The sequence below is a fragment of the Tursiops truncatus genome, chromosome 1 (genome assembly GCF_011762595.2).
Source record: "Tursiops truncatus isolate mTurTru1 chromosome 1, mTurTru1.mat.Y, whole genome shotgun sequence".
NCBI lineage: Eukaryota > Metazoa > Chordata > Mammalia > Artiodactyla > Delphinidae > Tursiops > Tursiops truncatus.
Window position 1 is genome coordinate 182,655,784 of NC_047034.1, and position 21,461 is coordinate 182,677,244.

The following is a 21,461-nucleotide window of genomic DNA, read 5'->3' on the forward strand; positions in this document are numbered from 1 at the left end:
CAGCCGCTCTGGCTGGGAGCCCCGCGGAGGGCACCGTGAGCACAGCCCTGGATGCCTGACGCAGCGCGCCCAGCCTGGCCGTGCACTAGGCCCGGCCAGGGACACCAGCTGGCCCCGCCCCACCCGCCCGGCCAGAACAGGGAGGTTTGGTTTTGGAGGGTTTCAGGATGCAGGGCTTCCTTCCAGGCAGGCCCCCACCCGCACCCTCGCCGTGGGCCTGGGGACCCCAGGGCCGCAGAGGATGGAGCCCAGGAAGGCCTGTGGGGTGGGCCCTGATGCAAGTCGGTGCGCACTTGCCGCCCAGCGGCACCTGCTTCTCCTGACTCGGTGGAGGGACCAGAGGGTTCTGAGCGTGGGGGAGGGGTGGGGGGAGGAAACCTGAGGGGCTGAGGAGGGGGAGGGTGGGCACCCCGACACTAAGCGCGCGCTGCCAGGGCTTTCCCTACACGCCAGGTTGTAGACCGCAGAGCCGCGCCCACGGCCTGCCTGGGTGCAGGGGGTACCCGATGCCACCTGCCTCTCTGGGGCTGCAGGGGGCACCGGTGACGGGGCGCTGCCAGGTACCTGCCTCCCCTCTCTGCTTGGGTTTTGCAGGACTCAGGTGGCCTTGGACATGAGTGCTGTGATGGGGGCCTTGCAGAGAAGGCAACCTCAGGCTCCCTCCCACACAAGGTGCCCTATCCCTGGAGGTTTCCGGAACAGGCCTCCACGGCAGCAGGAGTGACCTGGGAGAGAGCTTGGGCCAAGCTTCCTGCCTGCAGGGGCTGCCAGGCCGGGCACAGAGCAGGAAGGCCCGACCCCAGCCCGGCCGGACACCTGCCTGGCACAGGACGCTCCACGACAAGCCAGGTCGGGCTGACTCCACCTGCCTGCCCACCCCCCTGCTGTGCGGCCACCTGCTCCAGGGCTAGGAGCCCCAGCGGCCCTGGCCTCTGGCACAGGCCTGGGCACAGATGGCCCTGCAGGCGCACGTCCTCAATCCTTGGGGGCAGGGGCCAGCAGGCATCCAGGTCCCCAAAGTTCTGTCCCCGTATCCTTCCCAGGGTCGCCCGTCAGTGGGTGGGCAGACAGGAGGGTGCAGGGCTGCTGCCCCCCAGAGCACAGTGGGTTTCTGTGGGGAGGGGTTCAGGGTCACTTCCGAGGCCCTGGTTTCACATTCTGCTGACAGCCCCACCCTTTCCTGAGGGCACACAGACTTCCCTGGGGGATGAGCCAGCGTCCCTGTTCCCTAGGGGATTCCACCTCCCTGCGGGGAGAGGGGGGACTACCCAGGTCACCCAGAGTGCGGCCAGGGCTCCTGGCCAGCCCCGGTGGGCCACCAGCTGCCCAGCGGCCTGGTGAGCACAGTGTGGGAAGGAGGCCTCAGGGGTCTCGTGAACCGCCCTAATCTTAGACCCGCTCGTGGAGCCCTCCCACAGTTCTCTTCCTGGCCAGCAAGAAGGGGTGACCCTGCGACAGGACAGGCAGAGACGAGGGGGCAGGGGCAGGTTGGGGTCTGGGGCCAGGTGGGCCAGGGAGGCGGCTGCTGGCCACAGCTGCGCTCTGCTGGAGGTGTGGGTGGGGTGGAAGCTGGGTGGGGGCCACACCGAGGGCCAGGGGCTCGGGGAAGGGAGGATGGGCTGTGCCAGCTGTTGCTGTAAAGGGCAGGCGGCTTCCTCTTTCCACGAGGGCGCGCCTGGCATCCGCCTCCCCGGATAAGGGCCCAGCGCTCGGCCTGCGGTTGGCCCCTTTGACCACAGGACGCTGGGTAGGGGCTGGGGGGGCCAGACTGTGGCTCTGGGACCGGCAGACTAGAGGGGTGAGGACCCCAAGACACAGGCAGGCACAGCTGAGAGCCCAGGGGGCCGGGGTGGGGCCCGCAGCTGCCAGTGACGGAGCAGAAGTGAAAGCCGGGGGGTGGGAGCCACGGGGCAGGGACAGAAGCTGGGGAGCCGAGGAGGTTCTCAGGAGCACCCCGCCCTGGGCTCACGTCACCCCAGGCCTCGGGGGGACTTGGGAACTGGCCCCAACGTGGGCGGGGGGCCCGCCGAGAGCTGCCGGTGCAGGGACACTTTCTCCAGCCCAGGGCCCTGGGCAAAGGCCAGGCTGGGGGATGGCCCCGTGGGTCCCTACAGAGGCCCTTGCTGGTGTGACAGTCCCGAGCCTGGGGACTCAGAGGTGGGGGGGTGGGGCATGGGGCTGCCAGGAATTCCCGAGGAGGGGTCCCTCCCTCCCCGAGGGTCTGATCTCCTCTCTCTGAGCCCTCGGGGTGCCCTGACCCCTTCAGCATGGGCTCGGGAAGGGGGTTCTGAGCTCAGACGGCTCCCATCCTGTCTTCTCTGGGCCGGGGGTGCCCAGAGCCCTTTAATGCCATCAGGTCCCACCCAGAGGTGAACCCAGAGGGAAGCCCAGGGCAGCGCAGGAAGACGGCTGAGCCCGGAGCCCCCGGGAGCTGCCACCGGCCCAGCTCCAGGCCCCCGACGGGCTGAGCACCACGCTGGCCGTGAGGACACCCCCAGACTGCACACCCACTGCACTCCCCCAGCCCCAGAGGGCCCCCAGTCTCCCTCGGGAACACCTCCCCCCACCCATTTCCCTGGCCGTCAGGACCATGGGTGTTACGTGGACCGCCCGAGCGGGGAGCCGGGGTAGAGCCAGGGGCCGAGGGGCTGGGCGCTGGCGGTCAGAGATGCTCTGGGGGAGGGTGAGGAGAGGCCGTCGCCAGGCGGAGCCCAGAATGAGGCCTCACGTCAGCTCTGGGGACAAGTGCAGACTGGGAAGCACATGGCGCCCACTCAGTGGTGACAATGCCCCACAGGGGCGGCAGATCTGGACACCGGACATCACCCCCAGTCACGCCACCCAACCCTGCTGGGCTCAGTGGAGGTCGTGAGGACGACGTCCGTGTCCAGCATTGGGAGTGGCAGGGCCTCAGCTGCCCTCAACTGGCGTCCATGCCTGCAGGACCCCCGACGGGCCGCAGTGGACGGCTGACCACTCAGGAGACCCCAGAAGATAGTGCTGCGCGGCACCCTGGACGTCCAGGCAGAGGCAGCGGTCAGGTGGACGAGGGACCGCACGGCCCAGTAACGTGGACACAGTGTCTGGCCACCGGCCTTTCTCCCTCTCTCCTCCCCGCTCTGGGTGCGTGGGCCAGGAGCGCTCCCTGGGGGCCGTGCCTGCCTCATCTCTTGCAGGGCAGTGCCCCAGGGTCCAGCCCTGCCCGGGGAAGGGGGCCCTCAGATTCTGACTGATGGCCCTACAGCTCAGTGGAAGGCCACTCCTGAGAGGGACAGGAGTCAAGCCCAGGTGACACCTGCAGCGAGGGGGGCAGAAGGCATCGGGCCCAGGGCCCCAGGCAGCGCTCTCGGGTCCAATGCGCGGGCGGGAGGGGCGGGGCTACAGCTTAGGGCCCCGCCCACCTCCCGTCCCCTGACCTGTCCCCGCCCCTAGGTGGCACCCCATGACCCTGGACCTCGGGGCTGCTTTCTCCTGGGCCCAGCTGTCCCCGCCCCAGCCTGGCCTGCGCGGAGTGGGCTTCTGCTTCCACACTGCAGCCCTTCGTGTCCCCCCTCCCTGGGGGCTCCAGGGGAGCACTTCTGGGCCCAAGTCTGGGGGGCTTCCCAAGGCTGGGGGGAGGAGTAGGGACCCGGGAGCCCTCCCAGGCTGCGGTGCGTTTTCTCCAGGTGACCTGGGAGGCCCCACGGCCTGGGCTGGGAGGCCGGACCTGGGTGGCCAAAGGAAGCCTTAGTGAGGTGGCACTCTGGGGCCCAGAACCGGGGGCGCGGCGGTCCTGGGGAAGCCCCTAGGTAGTCGGACAGGCGGGTGGTGGCCCTCTGCTCATCCTTCAGGGCAGCACATTGGGGTCTGCGGTTCTGATACCACCTGGCCCCCTCCCCGTTAAAGACATGGGGCAACTCTGCAGGGAGCTGGCCGTCTACCCCGGGGTGGGGGGGGGCAGGCCTCCAGGCCCCATGGGGGACAGGCCAGGAAGGGCCCCCAGCCGACGCCCACAGTACAAGGAGGAGCCGCAGCTTGGCGTGACCTGGAGGGAGAGGGATGGAGGGCGCCCCAGCTGGGACCTGCCCGCTTGTGCCCCGTGTCCACTTGGGTTCAGTGGAGACTGAAAGGCCCCAGGGTCTGATCGACCGGAAGACAGGCGCCCCTTCCTGGGCTCAGGCCTAGATGGTGGCTGGAGAGGAGGGGTTCTGGGGTGGCCAGGCGAGCGAGTCCTTTATCTTACGATGTCATCTGTTTGGGGAGGGGCGCCAAAGGACTAACGGGTACACAGAGAAGTAGAGAAATATGCCAAGCTGTTTTTTTCTTTTTAAATCAGGCATTTATAAACAAGAAAGCATACATTAATTACATAAAAATAGTTTTCGAATAGTGAGTAAGTCATCATATTGTCATTAGCAGCAGCAAAGGAGAGAAGGGGACGGTGATGCAGACGCTCCTGGCGGGTACGAGGGTGGAGCTGTGGTTTTTTTCCTTAATTGAAAAAAAAAGTGTCATTTGTGACTCCTGACTTAAAGCAAGAACAAGATGGCCTCCCCGAGCCTGGTGGGCGCGGCGGGCGGTGTCGCCCAGAAAACCGGCTCGAGCGGTGGGCATGTTCTGCCTCAGGTAGAAATAACCCAGAAAACAAGACAGCTACCAGGTAAGAAGAGAGATCCGGCAAAGGACCTACCACGTATACGTATGATACACGAGTATCAGAGGAAAAAGTATTTACATGGTCGCTTTGTACATCTGCGAGTTCTGTACGAAAAGCAAGATATCATGTGAGTGAGTTAGCTGCTCCACAGATATGAATGTTATTGCTGTTGTTTTTTCCCTTCGTTAAAAGTCTTCTTTCAGCATAGAAATAATGAGTGATTAAACTGAATACACGATCATTTCGATAATGGGTATTACACACGGGGAGAGTCAACAGCCTACGGGAGAGTGCCTCTTCAGCAAAGAAACTCCAACTGCAGCCGCACGGCAGGAGCCCGGGGACCCTGCCCCCGAGGACAAGCGTGGACAGCCCCATGGCCGGCCTCGCCCAGGGGCCGCCAACGGCGCTGGCAGGCCAAGGGACCTCGGGGCGGGCCTGAGTCCACCACCCCACCTCCAGCTCTTCCCGACATCTGGGGACCAAGCCGGACAGTGGCGGCGTAGACCCGATGGCCGAGACATGCGGGTGACCGGAGGGGACAGAGCGCGGGCAAGGAGGCGCAGCGGCCCCCACTCGCAACTTGGAAAAATGTATCTCCCTCTGGAGCCTAAAAACTCAGAAAGTAAACGGAGCAAAGCAGGTGGCCTCGGGCGGGTCCCGGGGGCCCTGCGGTCTCACTACGGATTTTCAGACTTGGCAACAGAGCACAGCCGCACAGAAGCACACTGACACACGCGTCACGCTTTGCTCCAACTACATCATTTACTTTCCCTTGAAGAAATGACCGCAAAAACACAACTCTGGAAAAACAAAGCTAAACACAGCATTCTGAGTGTTGCGTGACACAACCGACCCTCTACACGACACGGTAATAATGCCCATCGGTGGATATACGTGTGGCAGAGGTTTTAAATTCCATGCATACAGATTTAATAACTGCAAAGAAAAACAGAAGCAAAAAAATTAAAAAACAAAAAAGAAACAAAAAACAAACAACAACAACCAAACAAACGCTGCATATACACGATGTCCCTTTTGCATTGCACTTTAGAAGGGAGGCCGGCAGCACCCGGCCCCCACCCAGTAAACCAAGGGCAAAACCCCACCGACGATGCCGTCACCCGGTCTCCGCTCCACTCGGCGGTTGCGGCACCACCCCCGGCCACGCTCGCAGCTGCCGGGGTGCTGGAACGGACTCGGGCAGAGGGTTCTGGTAAGATCTCTCCATGTAAATAAATACCATGATTTTAGGACGGGCAGCCACCTCGTCTACTGGGAAATCATTTTTCAAGCTTGGGCATAAGAAACCTTATACAATTCGCATACAGTTGAGAGTAAACGAGATTATTTGGAATAAATGCAAGTAACTCATTGTGATAGTGGCAGATTCAATAGCTACTGAAGACATATTTTGGGGGTAAAAAGACAAGTCAGGGTTTGCTGTACAAGATGCTGGAAGGCACAGAACTACCCCCCGAAGTTCAGTTTTTGCATTTTCGTTTTCGTGTGATTCCCTTGTTCAACCAAGCACCAGAGGGGTTTCTAAACACTTGAGCACTTAGGATGTGAATGCTCTATAAATCGGTTTGCAGTATTTGAAAGTAAAAACCTCAGTTAACTGGGGAATAAAAAGAGAAGGGAAGATTTTTGACAAAGTGCAGTTCTAAATATACGTTTAAATGAACGAACAAACAAGAAGTGAAATAATGCTGTGTTTTGTTCCAATGCTGCAGCCTCAGTCCCCAAACAGAAGGAGCAACGTTTGCCGAATTGAGAGGGTTGCCTGGTCGAGGGCGCGTGTGCCCAGCCAGCGCGGACCCATCTCCCGTCGCCTCCAAGCACACCTGCGGACACACCTGTGGAAGGCGGGCCGGAGCGGCGGGCGGGTAAGGCGGCAGTGTTCCAGCTCATCGTGCCTGCGCGGTGCTCTCCGTGCCCTTCCCGGTGGCAGCACAGGAGACGGGGTTCCTTGTGGCTGAAAAAATAGACTCTGGAGAAAAACCCTTTGTGTTGTCACGCGGCCGCGGGCGCGGGATGAGCTGTGATGGCTTCGAGGGGCAGGGCGGCTGCCACCCTGGCTCCCTTGCGGGTCCTCAGGTGGCATCACGTGTGGGTGGGGCTTTTAAAAGTTAGTCATTAAAAAACATGTTGATTTCTTTGAATATCAAGTCTCCTTATGGGTTTTAAATAGCTTATCACAAAAGTGTAAATGTTAGAACGATCCGGCAAGCGGAGCGCCAGCTGCAGCTACCGAGCTGGCCTCGACGCCGGCTGCAGGTGGGGACCGGCGTGCTTGCTTGACCTTGGCCAGTAGAAAATTTTGCAGTGGATTCCAAAAGTATGTGGTTCCAAACACTTGCTTGGTTCTAGGCACAGTAAGACGTTGTGCTATATGGACCGGGGCTGGGGGGGCCGGGGTGGGGGGTGGGGAGCGGCCCCGCCGGCACGGAGCCCCCAGCCCCGCCGCCCACCTGCCCGCCCGCCCGCCCACCCTGCGGCGTCCGCCCCGCGCAGCAGACAGTGGGTCCGGCTAGGGCTCCAGCTCGGCCATGCTCTCGCCGCCCGTGGCCTCAGAGCGGGGCCGTGGCCACAGCTGCTCCTGCAGCCCCTTCACCACCTTCTCCAGGTGCTCCCGGGCCTCCCGCTCCCGCAGGAGGTCAGCCCGCAGCTGCTCGCGATCGGCCTCCGCGTGCTGCAGCTTCACCTGCAGGTCCTCGATCTGGAAGGGGACGCCCCGCGTTAGCCGGGCCCGCTCCCCACCTGGCCGCCGCCCCGGCCCCGGCCTGACCCTCCGGCCCATCACAGGCTCGCCCCGCCCGCCGCCCACTGGACCCGGGCTGGTGAGCCTGGCAGGGCCTGGGGGAGCTTCCCGGGCAGCACCAACCCTGCCCGCGGAGACCCCGAGTTGGGGAACTACCCGAGCCCCGAGTGCGGAGGCCTCGGGGCACCTCTCAGCCTCCTGGGCCCCGGCCCGGGCCCCGGAGATGGCCGTGAGACGGGACCCCGTCTCCCGACCCCAGGCCAGGCAGGGTGGCCAACTGGGACAGGCTGAGACTTTTAACAGTGCGTGAGGGTGAGGGTGCAGGTATGGGTGCGGCCCTCCCCCCAGGACGGGAGGTGAGGAGAGCCTGGGGCCAGGACACCCCCGTGGAAGGAGGACCCCAAAGCCCAGCAGGGCCAGGTCGGCCTGCAGGCTCCCCACGCCCGGGGCGGCCCCGCGAGGAGGGGAGGGACCCTGAGATGCTGATGGACGGTGCACGAGTCCTCCCCGGCCGGACAGCCCACATACCTGGGCCGAGTACTTGGCCCGCAGGCGGCCGGCCTCACAGCCCTTGTCGCACACGCGCGCCTGCCGCGCCTGCTCCAGTTCCCGCTTCAGGCGGAGCCGCGCCTCGTTGGCCTCCTTCATCTTCTTCTCATTCTCAGCCCGGAGCCGCTCGATCTCCTTCCGAAGGCTGCGCTTGGCCTCCGTGGCCTCCCGCAGCTTCTCCTTCTTGGCCACGCGCAGGAACTCCAGCTCCTGGGGCGAGGGCGCCGGCTCAGGGGCGCCCTCACGCCAGGCCTCTCCGGCCCCGGCCCTCCGGTGCCCACCGTGCACAGCCCGGGGGGAGTCCCTGCGGCCGGGGGAGGGGGCTCCCCCAGGCACGGTGCCATCTGGGGGCCCCGGGGACCCTACGCAGCCAGAAGGAGAGGCGGCGGCCCTTTTCGGGGTCTCAGCCCCGGCCCCCAACACGCTCATGAAGATGCCTGTGGGGAGCCACACCTCCAACCAGAACCAGGGAACTGGTGCGGGTTTCTGAGAGAGTGGTGGAAATGGGGCTCTCGGGGCTGGCAGGGCTGTGCTGTGCTGGGGCCACGTGTCAGACGCTGGCTGAGGTGTGAATGCAGCTGAGCCCTGGGGTGACAGCCCCGCCCCCCACAAGGTGGCGCACAAGGCGACCACGGGGCCGATGGCACAACCGCAGGGCCTCCAGCCCCCGCCGGGAAAGGAAGCAGTCCCGGGTGGAGCGGCCCGGAACCGGCGCGCAAGGGGCCGGCGGGGCAGCGCCCGCTCCTTCCCCGCACACTCGTGCCCCCGCCGGCCCCCGCCCGCCCCACCTGGTGGAGGCTGCGCTTGGCCTGCAGCGCGGCGCTCAGCTTCTCCTCCTGCTTCACGCGCATCTTCACCACCTCGTGCAGGAACTTCTCTTTGGCTTCCTTGGTGTCCAGGCCGCCCTCCAGGGCCTGCCGCAGATGCTCCAGCTCGGCCTCCAGCCCGCTGCTCGGGGCGTCGGCGGGGGCCGCGGCATCGGGGGCGCCGGGCGCCGCAGGCAGGGCGAGCAGGCCCGGGGAGCTCAGGTCCTTGGCGGAGCCGGATGAGGTAAAGGACGGGGAGGACAGCGAGGACAGCGAGGAGGTGACTGCAAGGCAGGCGGCGGGGGCGCGGGTCAGCAGGGGCCGCCCCCGGAAGAGCGGGCGGGCGCCCCCGCCGCCCCGGGGCAGGTTTGTGGCCGCACTCACACTCCTCTCTTCCCTCCACCTCCACCTCGGCCTCCGAGTCCTTCTCCTCCTCGGGGGCAGGCCCGGGTGCCGGCGTCTCTGGGGCTCCAGGGGTGTCCACTGTCAGCTTCCGCTTCCGAGGCTGGACGCAGCTGGTGACGGGCTCGGGGGCCCGGGAGACGACCGTGGCGCAGGGCGGGCTGCTCGCCACCTTGTGCTGGGCTGGCGGTGCTAGGGCCACGTTGGGGGCCACGCCCGTCTCAAAACTCTTGTAGGAGTAAAAGCTGCAGGGGTGTGGCGGGCATCGGGGCCTCGGCATCTGCCCCTCGCAGCCCCTCACCCCGCCCCTGTGCCCCTGCACGTCTCCGCACCTCCGCTGCACACCACCCCCCATCGCGGCCCCAGCTCCCATGGACCGTGCAAGGGAGCAGACACTACAGCCCGGGGCCCTGGGGGAGCTGCAACACGGCGACCAGCCACCATACGTGGGACAGGCCACAGCCAACGTAGAGCGCGCGGCCAACTCCAGACGCCACAGAAAATCCTAGCGTTCCCCCCCCACCCCCCATGCCATCAAAGAACCAGCACTTCTGCAGCTGCCTCAACCGGGGGGCTGGGGATCTGACACACAGCCTGCAGACCATGTGCCCGTCGAGCTCAGTGATGATTAAAGCGGGAACCTGCTTCCCCGACTGCTTCGGGGCCCCACAGCAGGGTCAGGCTGAGCTGGGACGCAGACATGCCCGTCAGAGCTGGCGGGTACTCACCTGTCTCGAATCAGGGCTGGGAGGTGTGGGGAGAGCTCTTTGTCACTCGCAGAAACCGCAGGGGACCAGGGTCGGAAGGCAGAGAGGCGCTGGCGAGGGTGGATGCAGCCCAGGCTCTGTCGGGAGAGAGGCGCCGTCAGAGGCTGGGCCCCAGGCCGCCCCGCGCGCCCGCCCCGCACGCCCAGGCCACACGGCACCTTGCTGGAGGAGCCGGCCAGAGTCCGCAGCCAGCCAGACTGCTTGTCCTTCTCGGAGGGTGTGGGGTGCTGGGAGGGGGCGTCGTCTGCTTTTCTTACGGAGGCCGGGGGCTCGGAGACCTGTGAGCAACACAGAAGTTCCCGTTGGCAGGTTGCGAGGGGTCCCCCAGGGCCCAGTCTCAGACGCAGCTGAGTACGAGTCGTGTCCAGGGACGCGTACACCCTGCCCGACTCATCACCCAGGGCAGGCCCGGCCCCACAGCAGTGCTGCACACACGCCCACCGGGCACTGGTGCAAGACAGCAGGAGGGACCCCTGCCCCTACCCTCAGGCCACCGCCGGTCTGGAAGAGGCAGCCCGGCAGGCAGGCTCGCTGGCCGAGTATAGGGCCCTGTCGGCACCACGCAGAGCTTTCCAGGGGCGCCACGCAGCACCCCCAGAGTTCTGGACTTCACCACATGGGGCCTGGGGCAGCTGCACGCTAGGCTGGCAGGGCAGCCCTGGGCCGTGCCCCCTCCCCGCCTGAAAGAACATTCCCAAAATGAACTGTGTTCAGTTTGGCAAGGAAGCCCCCTCGACTTTCCCAAGTCTTGCTGTCAGGGAAGGAAGCTTGGGACAGCGACCCCAGGCCCAGCAGCCGAGCGTTGTGTCTGCTGGATGCTGTGGCCCAAGTGGCCTCCTGGGCTGGTGTCAAACTTCCCCCCAGTCTGCTGGCACCAGAGTCCTGAGGACACAGGGTCCCTCCCCAAGAAAACAGAACAGTCTTTGGAGGACGGACGGTGCCTCCCCCACCCCGCCCTGGCCGGAGCCTGGGCGTATCTGGGAGGCCACTGAGGGCGAGGGGCTGGGGGACAGTGCCCATCACCCCCAGGCCAGACCTCAAGAGGGGTGGGGTGGATGGGGGAGGGGCTCCTTCTGCCCCAGGGGGCACTTGGAGAAAATACTGAACCCCAGAACTGACCCGAGGGTCAGCAGAGCCATCACCACAGAACTCAAGAGACAGGGGGCCAGGCTGGGCCAGGCCCCCCAGGGTGAAGGAGCCGGCACACGTGGGTGTGTGCGCAGGGAGCCAGGCTCCCTAACTCTGCTCCAGGCAACGTGTAGCCCTCGGGCCCCAGACCTGTGGGTCGGTCCCCGCACAGGGCAGCTGTCCCAACAAACAGCCTGCCCACCCAGCCCCAGGAGACGGTTCGGGGGTCCCACAGACAGCAGGGACCGTCTGCTCAGACCTGAAAACACTCAGGAAAGAGAGACCCACTTGGTGCTGCTTTTCAGGGGAAAGGAGTCGTGGTGATGCCTAGACCGGGCGACACCCACAAGGGTGGGGTTTCCTGTCTGAGCCCAGTTCTCAAGGGAGAGAAGCCACAGCGGCCCCGCCGGCTCCTCCGATTCCGAGAAACCTCAGGGAGCCTCGTGGCGGGTGTCAGATGAGCCGCGCGGCAGAGCCGGCTTCCCACTTCGGAGAAGGGCCGGAGCCTCCTGCCCCCGCCTCACCCCGAGCCCTGGTCCACCCAGGACGCGGGGAGGCAACTCGGGAAGCCGAGCAGCCCCTGAGACTCCGGACCCCGGTGCGCCCTCCAGGAAGCGCAGCCGACCGGTTACGAAAACGAGGAAGCAGCGGAAGAGGGGCTTGTGGAGCGAGGCTGGGCGGGCACGGGGCTGCCAGGGCCCCGAGGGAGTGCGGCCTCCTCAAAGCCCTGGGAAGGACGGGCCAGCGACAGCAGGCAGTCGGGGACAGAGCTGTGCGCGGCCATGGCCGCATGTCCCCCCGTGCGAGGAGGTGAGCCTGTGGCCTCCGGCTCCTGACCCCGCTGGGCGCCTCGAAGCCCAGGACGCTCCCCGGCAGTGGGGCTGGGCGCCCATGGCCACTTCCCCACAAACGAGGACCCGGGTGGGAGCACGTGCCCCGTGCACATGCCCCAGCGCGGGGGGTGGGGGTGCTGCCTGACTGAGAAGCCTGTAGGGACAGCGCCAAGACGTGGGTCCCAGGAGACACCCCACCACCACAGGGTGCCGCCACGCAGGACTGCTCAGCGGCCATGCGCGTGCATCACCACGGAGGACAGGACACGCGTCTGCCCGTAGGGCGCTCCCCACTGTGGGGTCTGTGTGTCACCCAGGGACCTGTGTATGTCTGCAAGGATTTGGGGGTACGATTTGGGAGTGCTGTCACTCCTGTGACTTTCATGTCCGGCCAGGCCAGGAGCGTCAGCCAAGTCAGAGGCACCAAACCGTGGGGCCCGCTGGATATGGGTGGAGTGGAGTGTGGACGGCTGCTGGGACTGTGGCCACCGCCAGAGACCAGTGCAACAGCAGCAGGCAGACCGGGCCGGGGGGGCTTCCAGCGTCCCCCACCTCGTGCTCCCAAGGGCCATACTTAGTGCCTGAGCCCCAAAGGCCCTGCAGGCCAGCCCAGCCAGGCAAACCTGGGGGGCTCCTCCCTGCAGGCAGCAGGCCCTGGACCCACTGGCGGAGCAGCCTACACCCTGTGCTAAGGCCCAGAGGTGGGGAAGGGGCGGAAGGAGGGCTTTGGGCCATCGAAGACGAAGCTCACCCTGGGTTTCTGAGTCCCCACCCCCAGTGCTGCACTGAGAGCCCCAGGGCCTGGCAGCACGAGGGCCTGGACGCTGGGCCCTGGCCTGCACATCTGGGGACCTCAGGAGCCCCCGGATGCTGGCAGTCCCCACCCCATGGGCCTGCCCTGCCGTGCCGCGCTCTGTTTCTTATGCCCTACACCTTGGACATCTTAAAACAGAAAGCGACAACGTACGTGGGGGAGGAAAGAAAGGAGAAAGAACGTTCCAGATGCAGCTCGTGGCACCGGGCTGAGGCCTGAGCGCACGGCGTGACGTCCGCACACACAGAGCGCTGGGGCATACCACCCCCCATGTTCCCAGCTCTGGGGCGACCCTAGCAGTACAGAAGGGCGGATCCCACTAACCGCAATGCAGAGCCGGGGACCAGCAGGGCACAGAGCCGCCCAGCGCTAACCTGCACGGGACACAGCAAGAGAAGCCCAGCAGCAAGGGCAGGACCAGCCCCAAAGGGCCCGGGGCTCAGAGAGGAAGGCTCAGACTCAGGCCTCGAACACAGACACGCAGGCAGGGCTGAGGGAGATGCCGCCTGAACACGGCACGGCGGGGCTGCCCGGGCTGGGCCCAGCACGGAGCACGTGGGAATGCATGCCACCCAGGCGGCTGCCCGGCTGCAGCAAGCGGCTACTCGGTCACCTCCCGGCTCAGGCCCACGACTGCAGCCGTGAGCCCTTGTGGGACGTGCAGGTGACAGGGCTCCACCCGCCCAGACAGGCGCCGCGCTGCCCTGAGATCCGCCACCTGCATGGAGGCAGGCGTCTGTCCAGGGCGCCCCGGGCCGTCAGGATGCGGGGCCTCCCTGCACCCCCAGGGGCACACACACCTGCTCAGGGTCGTGCACACGCGAAGCTCAGCTGTGCAGGCCGCGCACTGGCAGCCAGAGGAGAGCGGTAACCACCCCCCTCCCCGGGCTGGATCGGTCTGTTTTCTCGCAGCACAGAGGCGTCCCCTCTGGCCTCGGGGCCTAAGGCCAGGATGCCCGCTGCCCTGGGCGCTCTGCAGGGCTGAGGGCGGCTGGTCCCCACACGCCCTCTGGTCCAACAGCACTAGACAATGTGTCTGGGGGGCCAGGTGGGCGCGTCCACCCAGTGAGACCTGCGCCGCTGGCCAAGGAGCACGGCCTGGACAGAAGACCTGCCCCACGGAGGAAACACTTGGCTCCCCCAACTCTTTGCTGGGGGCGGGAGTTCTGCCACCTCGGGGACCAGGCCCAGATGAGGGTCCGGCCAGGCACTGTGCTCGGCCAGGAGGCGACACGCACTGTCCAGCCGCCAGACCCTGGTCGTCAACTTGTTAGAAGGACATCAGCCTTGGTGTCACCCCCTGCCCCCCGGACCCCAGGCTGACCCAGCCCAGCCAGCAGATACAGGAAGAGCGCCAGCCTCTCCCCGGAGGCAGCGAGCAGCCCCCACAGATCAACACGAGGGGCCACGTCCCCACCTCTCGGCTGTGAGCGCACACCTTCCAGGTGAGCGGGAAGCTCGCACAGAGCTGGGGGTGTCCTCCAGAGGCACGTGCCCTGCTGTGCAACACACCTGCCTGCACCCCCTATATCATCCCCTCCCCACCCACCCCCCCTCCACCTCTTCACCAGGCGGCGGCGAGTGTGCTGGGAGAGCAGCCAGCCTCAGAGCCGACCTGCAGGCAGCGGCTCCCCTTTGCCAGCTCACAGTCCCACAGATTCTGCACCAAAGGCCCAGGCAGGCTGTGCTAGGGGCCGCGAGAGCGCCTCACCCACCGTCCAAGGCGGCTCTCACTTCAGGGATTTCAGGGAAGGGCTTTGGGACGCGCCGGGAGGACCGGGTGGGCGTGGGGAGAGTGACTGCTGCCGGTCCCGTGCAGAAGGCAGAAGCGGAGGGGCGAGACCACTGGCCGCCAACCTGCAACACCAACTGCTCCAGGAAGCTGTGACGATGGTCCAGAGCCCACGGCACCTCCCCCCAGGCCAGTGCGGGGGGGGGGGGGGGGGGAAGCAGCAGGATCACCCAAAAGCCCAGGAGACCGAGATCGGAGAGAGCCGCCGCGGCGAGGCCCCGCCCACGGGCCACCGGTCAGGACGAAGGCAGCCGAGCGCAGCCCGGCCTGGGCGTCAGGGGCTGCTGGACCTGCGCTGCCACCGTTATGAGCTCATTTTCCACACGGCTGGAAAGCGGGTCCTTGAAAGGACACAAGCCAAACCTCCCCTCTGCTCCTCACGTCCTCACCGGGCTCTCGGGGTGAGGGCGGCCAGGGGAGGGCCCTCCCGGCTCCCTAAGGCCGAGACTGTTTCTGTGCAGCTCCCCTATGATAAACTGCTTCCTCAAACCATCTCAGAGAAAACTTGAAGGTGAAGCGTCTGGAGGAACCATGAGGGCTCCGACGGTGTGAGCCCCACCCCCAGTGAGCCGCTTAGATGACACCAAAGCACAAGGAACCAAAGATGAAACAGCGGAGGGGGAATTCAGCAGCCTCAGACATTTGTGCTTCAAAGGACGCCATCGAGAAGGCGAGAAGACAGCACGCACAACGGAAAAAAACCTCTGCAATCACCTCTGATAAGGGACCTGGATCCAGAACACATGAGAACGGAAACTCGAGACAAAAACAAGCCATCTCAAGGGCGAAGGCCCTAGACAGGCATTGCTCCCAAGGCGGCACACACACGGCCAGCAAGCGCAAGCACGCGAAGACATGCTCAGTGTCACTGACCATCAGGGAAACGCACCTCACACCCGTCAGGACGGCGACGATCACAACCAGAAAGCAAGTGTCGTGAGGATTCAGGGAAATCGGGAGCCTGCGCGCCGCTGGCAGGGATGTGACCCGGGGCAGCTGCCAGGAAAGCTGGTGTACAACCACCCCGTGACCCCCGGTAAACACCCGAGAGGACTAGAAAGAGGGACTCACACCTGGTACCAGAATCTAGACCAAGTGCACGGGAATACCTGTCACCTCGTACGCCTGCAGGTGAACCTACAACCACCTCAAAAAAACCGTAGAATTTAAAAAAACACCGTGAGGTGCCCCTTCACACTCACTAGGACGGCTGTAATTGTTGAAAGGATGGACGCTACAAAGCGTCGGTGAGAGGGGGCTTCCCTGGTGGTGCAGTGGTCGAGAGTCCGCCTGCCGATGCAGGGGACGCGGGTTCGTGCCCCGGTCCGGGAAGATCCCACATGCCGCGGAGTGGCTGGGCCCGTGAGCCGTGGCCGCTAAGCCTGCGCGTCCGGAGCCTGTGCTCCGCAACGGGAGAGGCCACAACAGTGAGAGGCCCGCGTACCGCAAAAAAAAAAAAAAAAAAGCGGCGGTGAGGATGTGGAGAAAGCGGAACACTGTGTGCTGCTGGTGGAGGAACAGAGCTGCCGTCGCCGTGGAACAGTCTACAGAACCGCCGTACAGTCCAGCAGCTCCACTCCTGGGCCTGTACTCAAGATTACTGAAAACACACCCGCAAAAACATCAGACACGAGTATTCAAAGCAGCATTATTCGTAACAGCCAAATGTCCGTCAGTGGGTGAATGAAAAAACAAAACGTGGTCCCGTCCATCCACACACCGAGTATCGCTCGGCCTTGACGAGGAGTGAGGCACAGACACGCGACACGGTGGAGCCGTGAGGACACAGCGCCCGGTGAGAGGAGTAGATGTGAGAGGCCACATGGTCCCATTCCCGTGAAACGTCCAGAACGGGAGATTCCGCAGACAGGAAGTGCATTGGTGGGTGCTGGGTGATGGGGGACCCACGGGGCACGGGTTTCTTTCAGGGTGATGGAAGCGTCCTAAAAGTAGACGACGGCGATGGGTGGCATACACTAAAACTCCCTGGCTCATACTCTTAGAAAGGGCGCATTTTCTGGCACGCGAATTACATCTCAACAAAGCTATTACTAAAAATATCTATTAGAAAAATAAGAGGAACTGTTGGTTGAAAAACCCAACCACTGAGGATCGAGGGTTCCTGACTGAGGAGCCCGGGGAGCCGCTCAAGGTCCATGGCACCGAGATGGCGTCAGGGGTCAGGCAAGGTCCCGGCGGGGCTGGCATCCACTGGGCACCTGGCCGGGCAGCCAGGGCATGTCCAGGGTGACAACGTGGCCCTGGCCAGGGTCCCATGGCGGGTGGGTGTGGGGCTGCACACAAGTGCAGAGGCTCGACACGGAGGGCGGCCCCGAGGTCCTGAGGCCCACCCCGGCCCCCGCCTCCCAAACCCTGTGGCCTGGCGTCCTGGCAGTGGGCGCCCCGGAAGCCCCACCCCGGCTGGCTCTCTCAAGCCTGGTGCCACTTCACAGGTAGGGCCAGAGGGCGCTGCTCAGGCCACCACCTCACACAGCAGGGGGCAGGAGAACCTTCAGCACGCTGGCCGGCATCCACCCGCTCCCCCCACCAGCACCCGCCCTCTGGCCCTCCCCGCTCTGTGCCCCGACCCTCAGCAGCTGAAGACCTAGGTCCCCTGGCAAGACATGGGCACGTGGGCACGCCCAGGTCGGCACCCAGGGGCAGCACCCTCTGGGGGATCAACTCGGCATCACCTGTGGCCCCATCACCATCTTACAAGCCACTCGGAAGGCAAAGCAGTCCCCCCACCCCGGCCCCCAACCTCAGGGGCCTTCCACCCGCAAGAACGAGCCTGCACCCCCCAGACTGAGGCCTCAGAAAAGCGGTGAGAGACGTTCTTACAAATGCACAAATCGGCAAAAACGTGTCTAAGGAGCATTTTTTTAAACGTTACAGACGGCATACAAAAACCACGTTTAAAAAAAAACAGCAATCTTACAAAAAAAAGAAAAGAAAAAGTCTAGGAATCTTAATACAACACATCTATTTCTAACTGAATCTTAACACGGAATTCCACTCCTAACTGATATTTCTGAATTAGAAAGTCACTGCTGGTCTGGAGTTGAGGCAGCACTGAGGGTCTGTCACCCGGATTCTAGGTGAGGAGCAAGAAACACACTGGAAGCATTCCTGAGACTTCCAAGCCCCAGGACAGGACCCAAGGTGATTTGTCCCCCAGAGCAGGGACAGGTGAGTGTCAATGACCGCAGCCCGGCGGGGGCTCGAGGCGGGGGTCCCGGGGAGACCCCCGTGGGGCAGGGGCCGGCCAGGGAGCCTGGGGTCTCTCCATGACATTCAGAGCGCCCCACGGTCCAGCTGCTCATTCTGCAATTTTCCTGTCATTTAGCGGATCAGCAGAAAAACAGCCAGGACCACAGACAGAGATGAAAAGTTCCTGCTGGGCAGTATGGGGCCTTCAAAGCAACCCACCCCACCTCTCTGAACCCCGGTGGAGGTGGAGCTGTCACAGCCGTCAGGCTGGGATTCCCGGAGATCGGTGGGGGCAGCAGCCTCCAGCCCCGCTTCTCAGCCCCGGAACCCCGGTCCGCACACTCTGACACCGGAGAAGACAAGCGAGCGTCCCCGTGGCAGTGTGGAGCTGAGCCCAGGAGGACACGCCCATGTCACGTGCTGGCCCAGGAGGCCCACCACGACCAACAAGGGCCTGGGGCCCCCGCCCACCATGCAGGGGAAAGTCCCTCAAGAACCCATAACCATGGACCTGCACGGACCCCTAAGAGGGGCAGACACCCACAGACCCTACACGTGAGGAGCACAGGGTGGGAACACCCAAAGAGACGCAGCCGGAGCGGAGCAGACACAGAGAGAAGCTGTGCATGTGGGTGGGCACCAGCGCCGGGCAGGCACATGGCACCCCGCAGAGCGACCCCCCCGCCCCGCTCTGCTGGACTCTCCCGCCCGGGGTGAGCCTGTTGCCCACAGGGACCGCAGCAGCTCGAGGGGCGGGCGGTCAGCCCCGCTCCTGCAGCCACGTGGACCCACTGCCAAGACCGGGGCCAGCCCTGCTGGGCCCCTGAACCCCTGCCCGGGGTGGGCGCAGCAGGGAATCGCAGGCTCCTTCCTGCAGGGATGCCCGCCTCGCCTCAGAGGGAGGCCGCAGAGGAGAGAGTGTGGCTCCCCGGGGCGATAGTGGGGCTCCGGGCCACCGCATCCCACCTAGGCTTTGTGACAAAGTCCTGCCAACAGCACCCACGTCTCCTACAGCGCAGCTCTCAGCCCCCACGCTTGGGACCACTCCCTCTAAATCAGCCCAAGGGCTGCGTCATGGACGGTCCTGCAGATCTCACAGTTCTAGAAACTGCAGAGCTATTTTTGTTAAGTACCATTAATATTTTCCACGTGATAATTCATGTTTCATATTATGCTTAAATTAACCTATTTTCTGATTACTGTGGTACAGAGGAAGCGGATTAACTTTGCAAGACAACCCCAAACCCCAAAATGAAGTGAAAATAGCAGTTTTACAGATTTGCTTTGATTTTTTTTAAACTTAAATGGGTCACCTTTTCTGTTATTTCCACACCGTCGACAAGAATAAGTTAAGACTTTTCTAAGGAAACAGTCGCTGCCCCTCCCCTGGGAACCAGACCTCAGCGGCTCTCAATGGAGGGGTCCGCATTCCCTCCGCAAGGAGGGACCTTTGGCCTGGCTCCCAGAGGGAGGTCCTCCCACCCACCCCCCACCAACCCTCCTGTGGAGGAGAATGCAGGGAGGGGACGGGAGGGGCAGGGCGGGGCTCTGGGAAGGGGTGTCCCTGAAGACCCTGGACATCAGCCCCGACACGGGAAGGCCTCCGGTGGCCCTACAGTCCTCGCCACGTCACGGACCCGCCACCAGCCCTGCTGCACAAGGCCTCCCACACCCCTGCAAAACCTCCCTTTTAGCATCAGAAAATCAGGGGAAGTCCCCCGCTGGACCAGGCAGGGTGGAACGGAACCTTTTCTTTTCCTTAGCGGTCACTGGAAAGTAACTGTTAAAAGGACTTTACAAAAAAAACCCCAAACACCAGAACCCCAGGAACAATGAAGCTGTTCTGGGGCTCATTCTACTCTTAGGACAATGTCCTTGAGGGGTGGTGAGGGACAGCGTCTTTCCCAGCGCCCTGACCGGCCGGGGGGGGTGGGGGGGGCATAGTGGTCGCCAGGCCTCCAGCCCCTGGGCAGAGAGGGAGGAGGGCCAACAGGCCTCGCCATCCAGAACAAGAGAGAAAGCCAGCAGGCAACACAGGGCACTGGGGCCGCCCTTCTGGAGGGTGACTAAGAACCAGCCTGAGAGGAAGAGGACAGTTTACGGGGCAGCGGGAGGGGCGGGGCTGGACACCACCATGCCCCATGTGGCCCTCACCCCACCAAGGCCCCTCGGGAAGGTCGGCCTCACCCTCGACCCCCAACAAGCCTCTGACGCAGGAACCACCAGGACGCATGGGCGCTGTCCCCAGACAAGGGCCCTGATGCAGCAGCGGGCACATGGGCCGGGCAGCAGCTCTGCCGGGTCACCAGCCGCCCCGCCGCCCCTACCTTCTCCTGTTCTGCCCCCCGCCCCACGTCCGTGCCCAGATGCCAGCCTGTCCCTGGCCCCTCTGCTCACACCCACAACTGCCGCCAGGGGTTCCGTGGGCGCCTCACCACACCCACGGCGTCTCCCTCACCGCCCCTGGGGACACAGCCCCCGTGCCTTGCGGGCCCCAGGTCCCCTCCACTGGCCTCCTCCTCCGAGCTGCACGCCATGCCGGGTGGGGGCCAGGGCCACCCTCTGCTGCTTAAACCTCCAGGGCACCCCCCCCACACGCCCCCGGACTCACAGCTGACACCTGCCGTGCTCGGACCAGGACAAGATCGGGGCACACGCGAGCGGACGGGCGTGTAGGGGCGTGTAGCCTGCACACACGCATAACACGGCACTCTCATGTGTGATCTGTCACCTGCTCCAGGTGAGAGCCTCAGAGAGAAGCCCGGGCCCGGGGCAGCCGGGAGTCAGCGGGGACCTGGCAGGCCTTTCACTGAGCAGAGCCCTAGACCTGGCAGGCTGGTGGGGTGGCTCCCAGGTGGCCCTGGGACAGGCCCTGGGGAGAGAGCCCCCAGCCCCGCCTGGTCCCATCAGTCAGGGCACCGATGCGGACGCTGGCCGGGGGCGCTGAGCCAGGATCAGAGGCTGCCGGGACACAGCAGCCTCCCACGTCCTTCCAGTGAAGGGCCTTCCGCTCCTCCAAACGCCGACGTGATGCCGGCCGAGGGTCTCCTGAGGTCTCGGGACCCTAGGCCTCGGCTGCGAGCGGAGGGGGCGGCAGATGGCGGAGCACCTGGGGGCCCAGGGCAGCTGAGGCCTCGGGCTGCTCAGTGTCCCACCCTGGAGGACACACTACAGGAGGCCGAGGCGGGAACGCGTCCCCAGACTTGGCTCCGCCATCTCACCCGCCCCCCACTCCCGCGGGCTGGGAGCCCGAGACCCCAGGTCTCTGTGCACAGAAAGCCTGCTTGCCACGCGCCAGGCCCTGCCGCGAGCTACGCAGCCCAGCTCGCCTGAGTGGGAGCCTCGGGGGTGGGTGCGTGAGCCAGGACGGAAGGAGGACCGGGAACCTGGGGGCCGGGGTCCTGGAGAAGGTGACACAGGTGCTGCGGGCTGGTCAGTTTTGTGGAGGGACTCGAAGGCCCAGGAGCTCCATGCCCAGAAGAAAGGCCCGGATCCCGGCCACCATCAGCGTCCCGAGGGCACTGCCATGACACCCACGGGTCAACCACAGCCCAACCTCAGAGTTGACTTCACTGACACACAGACACGACGCCAGTAAAGAGGCCCAGCCCCAGGCGAGGGCACGTGATGGACCCCGAGCGCCCCCAATCCATGCATCCTGAGAGGCAGGAGGGAATCGGTGCTGCTCTCAGCACTCCGCCCACCAGACCCAAATTCCAGTGCTGACCGTGCAGGATGGGGGGCTTCCAAAGAGGCAGGC

At 64.5% G+C, this 21,461-nt stretch overlaps 1 protein-coding gene and 1 long non-coding RNA gene across 2 annotated transcripts in view; one reads left to right on the forward strand and one right to left on the reverse strand.

Annotated features, from left to right (window-relative positions):
• The first annotated feature begins 411 nt into the window (after positions 1–411).
• Positions 412–5,650, forward strand: LOC141277328 (uncharacterized). Its single transcript, XR_012328511.1, has 2 exons — positions 412–2,482; positions 2,798–5,650. It is a non-coding gene; the product is annotated as an uncharacterized lncRNA (long non-coding RNA).
• Positions 5,377–21,461, reverse strand: part of SKI (SKI proto-oncogene) — a 60,480-nt gene continuing 44,395 nt past the window's right edge. Inside the window, exons 2-7 of the mRNA XM_033841369.2 lie at positions 10,083–10,202; positions 9,886–10,001; positions 9,140–9,402; positions 8,738–9,039; positions 7,929–8,159; positions 5,377–7,358 (exon numbers count right to left, since the gene is read on the reverse strand). Coding sequence (XP_033697260.2) covers positions 7,170–7,358; positions 7,929–8,159; positions 8,738–9,039; positions 9,140–9,402; positions 9,886–10,001; positions 10,083–10,202 — 1,221 coding nt within the window. The 3' untranslated portion in view covers positions 5,377–7,169. The remainder of the gene's footprint in view (positions 7,359–7,928; positions 8,160–8,737; positions 9,040–9,139; positions 9,403–9,885; positions 10,002–10,082; positions 10,203–21,461) is intronic.